At 34.7% G+C, this 8,774-nt stretch overlaps 1 protein-coding gene and 1 pseudogene across 1 annotated transcript; one reads left to right on the top strand and one right to left on the bottom strand.

Annotated features, from left to right (window-relative positions):
- Nucleotides 1-3,838: 3,838 nt before the first annotated feature.
- On the top strand, nt 3,839-5,630 carry LOC110006499 (uncharacterized). The gene is made up of 3 exons (XM_088854999.1): nt 3,839-4,456; nt 4,676-4,912; nt 5,338-5,630. The coding sequence occupies exons 1-3, from the start codon at nt 4,331-4,333 to the stop codon at nt 5,341-5,343; spliced, it is 369 nt and encodes a 122-aa protein (XP_088711125.1). The 5' UTR covers nt 3,839-4,330; the 3' UTR covers nt 5,344-5,630.
- A 2,234-nt stretch (nt 5,631-7,864) lies between these two features.
- On the bottom strand, nt 7,865-8,381 carry LOC105421935 (histone H4-like; annotated as a pseudogene).
- Between the last annotated feature and the right edge of the window lie 393 nt (nt 8,382-8,774).

The raw sequence follows: 8,774 nt of genomic DNA, 5'->3' as shown, positions 1-8,774 counted from the left end.
AAAAGGCTCTGGTGATGATGATGATTATTGGGATGAAGAAATGATGTATGCAATTTTTGGGATTATGTAAATGCTGCTAATATGGTCTTCTAGAAGTGTGGCTTCGTTATATTACAATGTCGCGTTAACATGAGATTATTCCCCATAATATACGGTATAAAAAAACACATTTTGTCAATAAATTTAATTACAAAAAACAACTAGTAAATATCTATGCATTATCGAAGGAGGGATTCAAAAGGACTAAAAGCACATTGAAATAATAAATGGCAAATACATGCAAATTAAATTTTAAAAAGATGCAATTAATCAGAAAAACAAAACCCCATTTTCATTGTAATAACCAACAAATACATGCAAATCCCTTTCCCCTCAAGTAAATTAAATAAGAACCCTAAGTTCATATCATTAAAAAATGCTAAGATATTTGGTTGACCTTAGAAAAACATAATATATTTTTTCTTTATTTAAGGGAAATGTTTCTATGTGGCCCCAACAACATGTAAGTTATATGTGACCCCACTTGTTAGCCGTTCGATTTAAATTGAACGGCTATGATTGTTCATACCCCCAATGTCACGCCAAATGCTGTTTTATTTTTCTACAAAACATTTTTGGATGAAATTTTGGGCGTCCCATCATAAAATTAGGGCGAACTTGAGAAAAAATAAAAAATAAATATTTTCTATAAACATAAATGACCAAAATGCCTCTTGAAATTTTCAGGGGTATTCTAATAATTATTCATCATCAAAAATATTTTATTTTTATTTTTATCATGTGCACCCCAATCAGATCTATGCATGCCCCAATATTTGCTTTAAAATGATTTATAGAATAAAAATTAAAAATAAAAAGCTCTGAGCTGTCCGATCAAGATCTGACGGTTAATAATCAATTTGTGACATTGTGACTCAAGCCATCTTAGCCATCTATTTAGATCTGATAGCTGAGACTGGGGATCCCACACATTATATATTTGGGTGGGGTTTTCATTCATGTTTTTTAAAGGGGATCATAATAACATTTTGCATTAAGAAGGGGGGAACATACCTGGACATTGAAGCAAAAATATTGAATGATAATTGAAGGATGGAATGATTATTACAGCACTGAGAGAGGAGAGCAATAGTGGATTGGAGGTTGGGGGAGTTGGGAATGAGCGCAGTAGGGGCCTGTGAGAACAGTGTGTGGGTTCGAGAGGGAAAGATTGAAACAAGGAAGGGAAGTGAGAGAATCGGCTCCCTTGTGTACAAAATAACTCTTTCATCGGGGTTAGAACATGGATTTCCGACATGCTTGTGGCTTCACAAGTAAATCGAATCGGAACTCCAAGTTCTTACTTGAAAATTTGAGAAATATAACAATTCAAAACTCTATATTCTGGTCTTGTGTTTTGACAAATAAACTAGGTTGGAACCCATGACCTAGTTTTGTGATAAACTGATCAGGTTGGTACTCTGAGTTTTGATCTGTCCTGCGAGTTGTGACCCAGGGGCATTTAGGATAATAAAAAGAAGAAAAAAGTGGGTATGGACTTGGACTGTATCATATGACAGATTTTATAGTTCTACTGGATAGATCTCTAAATTTGCTTGATTTGAACCAAATCCACTTGATTGAAACTATTTTTAAAAATTTATAATTAGAGATAAATAGATTGTTGTCCATCCTAAGAATTTTTAACATCAAAATTGTTTCGTATGACAAAGTTTGGACATGCAACTTACTTTGATTATTTAAAGTTGCAACCTTATGTAAACCACACCCATTTAATATAGCATAAAAATAAATAATTATGAAAATTTTCCTTAAACTAAAAAGATCTTTCCGAATATGTGCTTGCTCAGAGGACTAGGTATTCATTTGCTATAGAGTTTGTATATTATGAGACCATTTACCATTGTCGCAAAGAAGTCACAATCACTCATATTTATTAGAACTCAAATTGGATATAGTCATTCTTGACATCAAGATGCATGGACATGAGAAAAAAATAGATTTTAAGTTTTGGAAATAATATATCTTGTAACGTATTTTTTAGACTGCTAATTTTTAAGTTCTCATAGATCTGCTTGATCTACATTATTTTTGAATCTTTAAATTTTAAAATTAAAGGCAAAAATATATTTTAAGGCTATCATTCTCCATACTATTTGAACGTGGGCTCTAATTTGATTGTTTAAAACCTCGGCTCTTTACAAACTGCGGCCATACAATATTTTGCCACGTCAAATTGTCAAGTATATACGTACTGCTCTCTCTCTAAATGATCCTAGGCTGTGATTTAACATGTCAAAGGTGAATCTATATTTCTCTCTTCTTGGTGCATGAATTATTTTAGGTTCTATATTTCTTCCATTTTGAATTTGGAGGCAACCATGGTTTCCTTTTATTAAGGTTGAAACCTAAAATTAGGATATCTAGACTGAAATTTCAATATTGAACAAAAAATCATTTAAGCAGTGGCACGTTTGGTTTACATGAAATTATTTTTAGGAAAATATTTTCATATGAAAAAATTCTCTCATGTGGTTAAGTGTGAAAATATTTTTATGTCAATTAGTTGCCAAATGCTATGAAAAGATATACTAAGACCAATTGGTATGAAAATATTCCACACTTAACAACGTGTAAGAATTTTTTTTCAGGTAAAAATATTTTCTAAAATCCAATCTCACGCAAACCAAACATACCACAGGGTCCCGATTGTTTAGAATAGGGAACTAAATTAGGCCCATAAATTTATGGGAATCGGCATGATTCAATATAGAGCAGGTGATGCCAACATTGAAAAACGTATAATGAGAAATAAATTAAATACCAATGAAATAAATATGTAGTTCTAGAGAGATACCTCTAGATAAATAAAATGTTAATAAAAAAATGAAATGAAAATAAATAATTAATTTAAGAAATTAATTTTCAGAAAAAAAAAAGAAAAGTAGGTATGACCCCTATCTTTACAAGCGTAAGTGGGATTTGAGATTATAGAAATACAAAAGAAAAAAAAGGGATTTGAGATTATAGAAATACAAAAAAAAAAAAAAAAAAAATTTAGAGTGATCTATTTTATTGGAATGAGTTGCATTTTAAACTTCATTTTTGTTTACAAAATAAATGTAATGGTCAACAACATTCAGATACGACACATGTTCTCAGTGTTAACATATTTTAAAATAAAATATTGAAAATATGTGATACCTCTGTTTGTTTGGAAACTTAACAAACTGATTTTTTTTTAAGAAATTTTAGTAATTTATGGAAATTTTTAAGGCCGGATTGGGCCAGTCCACCAATTTGGATCGTCGGTTTACTGATCAAGATCCATTTTTATATGGCCAATTTGGGTCACCAATCCAAGTTTTCAAATATTGGGAGAAGTGGTTAAAAAAAACCGGGATTAATGGGTGGATTGTTCACCTACATGTCTATATCAGATCGCCATATCAGTGATCCGGATCAAGTTTTAATCAGTGATCAAAAAAATTTAAAAATAAATGAGAGAACAAAAATTAAAAATAAAAGTTGATGGGATGGAAATTTAGGGGAAAAAACATTAAATAAATATAGAAACATAAATAACATATATAACGGAAGGTTTCAAGGGGAAACCTATACGGTCTCCAAACCAATTTGGCCCCGACTTCCGGAACAGAAATCTGGATAAGAAAACGACGGGTTTTAAAAAGCGAATCGGGAGGGAGAATGTTGCAAGGGCGTGGGTACATGGCGGCAAGGAGATTGGGGCCCACAGCTAAATGGGTATCTAAACCGGTGGACATCCTACCGACTGCCTCAGACGTATAAAACCCCTTTGCATTGTCCCTTAAAGAATACGATTCCTCGCTCTACTTTTGGCCTTCTCTCTCCTCATTCCCATCCCACGTTCACGTTCTTGTTCTTGTTCTTGCCGATCCTTTTACTTTCTCATGCATTTCTCTTTTTCGTTCTTTTACTTTCTCTTGCTGCCTTTGGTTTGTGGATGGTTGGTGGATTTGTGTGTGCTGTTGATGGTGGCTCATCCTCTCCCTACCAGTTCGAGCGAGCCAGTCGCGCAGTGGCCCCTTATTTCATGCCTATCCAAGCTTTAATCTTCAGCGTCCTGCAACAAGGGCTGGCCTTACCGCTGTCTTGGTTTAGATCTTTTTTTTTTTACTTAAGCCCTAACCCCTAGTTAGTTTCTCCTTAGGTTACATTTTCTCCCCTCTCTCTAGGTTTTCACTTAAACCCAAACCCCGAATTAGTTTCTCTCTAGGTTCTGCGCCTTCTTCTCCCCTTTCTCTAGGTTTTGCCTCTTCTGTGCCTTTTTCTCTTTCCCTCTCTAGAAATGGCCGTTTCTCAGCCCTCTAATCAGGTGAATGTTTGGAAGAAACCCATTGGAGTTAAACTTGTGAAGAAGTGGGGTCTATCGAGGTCTCTTGATGTATTTCATGCATTCTTCAAAAATGATCAGGTAAAATCTCTCTCCCTCTCTCTCTCTCTCTCTGTTTTCATTTGTTTTTCTATTTTCGTGTCTTTTCCCTGGTTTCTCCCTGATCCCTCCCGATTTCTTTGATTCCCTGCTCTCTTTCTTCTCTCCCTTTGCACTCTTTTTTTTGTTAATGTCCTGTTCTTGGAATTATTTCTCCTTTCCTCTCCAGAAAGGTTTTTCTAATTGGGTTTCTTGCTGCAGGTTGCAGAACTCATGCTTATCAGCATAAAAGTTCAAGAGAGCGCAGGCACCCTGCGTTTGCTTGTGAGGGTCGATGACACAATTCGCACTGTTATTCAGACTGCGCTTCGATCCTACTCTCGTCAGGGCAGATTCCCGGTCCTCGGCAGCAATAATTTCGACGACTTCTTCCTCTACTGCGCTAATTCTGACTTCATAGTTTTGATGCCTCTCTCCTCAAGAATTCCCTCGTTACATGTTTGCTATTTTGTTTTCTATCCGTCTTTGCTACGAGCTTCTCTACTCCCCCTATATATTTTTTTCCAGTTTCTATCTCTCTTCAAATGGTAGATAACCCCTAAGCATTAAGCAATGTAGGTTGAGACTCCACAATTATTTTATTACATCTTTTCATTTTTTCTCCTCTAAATCGGGATCAATTTTACTCTCTCTGTGCATCTAATTATTTGTCTACTTCTTATTGTTGATATTTCTCTACCCCATTTTAATTACGCTCTCTCTCTCGATCTGATTATTATGCCTCCTTATCATTCCCCATCAAATGACTGACTGGTTTCTTAATGCTATTTCCCTTTCACTTGCATTGCTTTTGTTCCATATATACTGCTTAAACCCACACACACTCTGCATGCAAAGATTTTAATGGGTGAATTGAAATGCAGCTCTGAGTCCAGTGGTGCCCATCGGTAGGACTGGAGGGAGGAACTTTCCGCTCTACAAAAAGAAGGAGGAATACTACTTTGGTGAACAACATAAACAACAACGAAGAAGAGGAGGAATGGTTAAAGGCACGCCAAGCTATGGATTAATAAATCTCTCCTTCAACCTCCTTTCTCACTGAGCACTGTAATTTTTCATTATTTCACTAGAAATGCATAAATATTGAGAACCACTCTCATGTAGAAGTGTTTGATGTTTAAAGTGCCAGTTGTTACAATAAAATAGATCTAACTCACATTTTTAGTACCCATGGAATAACAATTGATTAATAAATGGCTATTTCAAAATATTTATTTTTAACTTGCTGTGCCCAGTATTTTTCATTACAAGTATACATTTATTTGTTTATTTTGTATATAATGAGACCATTTACCTTTGAAACAATGAGGTCACAAGTACTTATAACCATTCGATGTGAAATTAGATAGCTTAGATGTGTTATAAGGATCAATAAAATTTATTTTGACGTTTGAACTTGGTCAATAGAATAAATTTAGCCATCCTATGGTCAAAATTAATTGTCACTGCCTTGCATCAAAAGTAAATACTTTCATTGTATACGTTTCCTATTCTAACTCTAGAGTTTACGGGAAAAGAGTCATGCTTAATTTTAACCCTACCAGGGGTTGGGCCTTAATTCCTACCGGGGGGGGGGGGGGGGATCCAAAATTTATTCCCACCCATTGGGGACCCGAGGGAGGCAATGAATGCCACCCTTCTATAAAAAGGCCTAACACCATACCGCTCATACCTCATTAAAGCAAGGTCAACCCACTCATCCCTAGGTTAAGGTATTTACACGTGAGCAGGGTGGGGTTCAAGAGTTTGGAAAAAAGAAAGGTATTTACACGTGAGCAGGGTGGGGTTCAAGGGTTTGGAAAATAGAAAATTATATAATGAGATTATTTAATTTTGGTTCAAGGTGGTCATAAAATAAAACACTGAATGTGAAATTAGATAGATGTATTTATTTCAAATTCTAAAAAAAAATATATTCAAACTTTGTGATACATCCAAGCTATCAAATTTTATATAGTATAGTTGTAAGTAATTGTGATCTCCTTATTCAAAAGTAAATGGTCTCTTTGCCTACCATCTTTTGAAACATAAAAGGAAAATGGTTTGATAGGGCTTCCTTTGAAAATAAAAGAAAAATGGTTTGATAGGGCAGCAGCCATATCGAAATAAATAAATTCTCTCCTCCTTGTACAAAATATAAATAGTCTTTTTGTATACAATCCCTAAAAAAAAAATTAAAACAAAAGGGAAAAAGAAACAATAGGGTTTGTTTTAAGAGGGGCATGGGCTAGTACTTATGTCTTCTTGGTATTGTTCCGATCCTGACCAATTTGTTGCTCACATCAACAATCCGGATCGAAAATCTCTAGATTTTCACACTGAACCACTCATATAAGGATCGAAAATCTCTAGATTTTCACACTGAACGACTCTTAAAAGGAGCGCCCTAGCGTGCTCCCACAGTATCATACTTTAAACTTGCTCCTTCATGCAAAATGGCACCATAGGTGTTTTGGCAATTAAATTTTGGGGTTCACTAATTAATCAGATGAGTATTTAAAAAGGAAAAAAAAGAACAATTTAATTTAATGCCAAAAGATTTTATAGTCTTGAGGGAGCATACTATCCATTTACTCTCTCAAGTAAAATCCAACTTAAAAGAATTTTTACGACCCCAAATTCTGAGGATATAATATCAAATTTTAAATTAATTTAAATGAAGAAAATTATCATAAATAAACTTTTATTTTTATCTAATTAGAAAAAAAATCATGCTTTCATTAACCTCGTCCATACCATTTTTTGTTTTTTTAATTACGTAATGCTAAAAGGCTTCATTAGAATACTCTAAGTTCCGCAGTGCTAAAAAAATTTAAATTAGTTTTTTTTAGAATAATCATACAGTGATTCTATGGTGGTTATCAAAATTTTAGATAGAAAAAATCCTCTCAAACAAATCATCTAAAGAAGGGAGTAGTAAACTATGCACCCGAGAAGCATAGTATACGTGTTTTAAAATACTGTATATAAAATGCTTTTACATCCATTCATCATCCATTTAAGAATTTCCAAAAGAAAATATTCATATCGATTTTCAAGAGAGAAACCATAGAGCAGAAAGACAAAAACCGAGAGAGCGCGAACGTCTGTCGTTTGATTATAACCCATCCTACATGAAAAGAAGAGACAGAAAATATAGATTCGAAACTGATTTTCCATTAAGATAATGGAAATTAAATTCATCAAAAAAATAACTTAAAGGACACAAGGAAAGAAACAGAGCAGGAAATTAGAATTAAAAAAAAAACCAAACACGAGCGGCATTAAAAAAACCCTGAATTCTGAATCACAAAGAAATTGGAGGTTCAGAGATACAAAACCCGTAAAAAAACGCATCATGGAAGCACAATAACTATCTCCAACAATTAAGAAACACAAATTCAGAACGAATTAAAACAAAGGAATCTCTGCATTACTGCACTCATTCCACTGAAAGTCAATTAATCCTTGCTTTCATCGCCAAAAGGACGAAATCAAAACAATTGAATCGCAAACAACCAAACTCCGAACTCTAAAAAAAACTATAAAAGACAAAGGAGAAAAAGATAAGGGCCATGATCCATGAGAATTTACAGAACTGAACCCTAGGAACCAGAGGCCAAAACCTAACCGCCAAATCCATAGAGAGTGCGGCCCTGGCGCTTTAGCGAATACATTAGATCCATGGTGGTCGCAGTCTTCCTGCGAGCATGCTAAGTGTAGATAACAGCATCTCTGAGAAGATCTGGAGAACGCCTCTGGTTTCTTCATGGATGAGACCACTGATACGTTTCACTCCTCCCCTTCAAGCCAAGCGGCGAATTGTAGGCTTGGTGATCCCCTGAATGTCATCATGGAGCACCTTCAAGTGCTTCTTCGCTCCTCCCTTGCTCAGCCCCTTTCCTCAGTTTCTTCTTCTCATTTTCATTCTCTAGAAAAGCAACCTTTCTTTTTAGCTGTACGTAATATGGCAACCGTCAAAGCTATTTCGATAAAAAATATATATATAAAAAAAAAAGTATGATCAAGGTTAATAAAAGGTTTTTTATTTGGAAAAATTACAAAAAAAAAACCACAAGACTACACTTTCTATGCAATTTACTTCTAACTTAACTTTTTCTTTTACTCTTTTTTCCAAAATATACTTTCTATACAAACACCCCTAACTAAATAAAAAATAAATAAAAAAGCCTAAACTACCCTCTTTTACTTTTTCCTAACCCACCTCTCTATCCTATATATCCCACTAAATAGGGGCTCTGGCACCGTGTAAGTGCCAGTGCAGTCCAATAAGGCTTCGGCACTATGTAAAATGCGGTCC

This window comes from Amborella trichopoda, chromosome 1, assembly GCF_054954075.1.
Source record: "Amborella trichopoda isolate Santa Cruz 75 chromosome 1, AtrichopodaSantaCruz75HAP2 v2.0, whole genome shotgun sequence".
NCBI classification, from domain to species: domain Eukaryota; kingdom Viridiplantae; phylum Streptophyta; class Magnoliopsida; order Amborellales; family Amborellaceae; genus Amborella; species Amborella trichopoda.
This window is presented reverse-complemented; position numbering and strand designations above follow the sequence as displayed.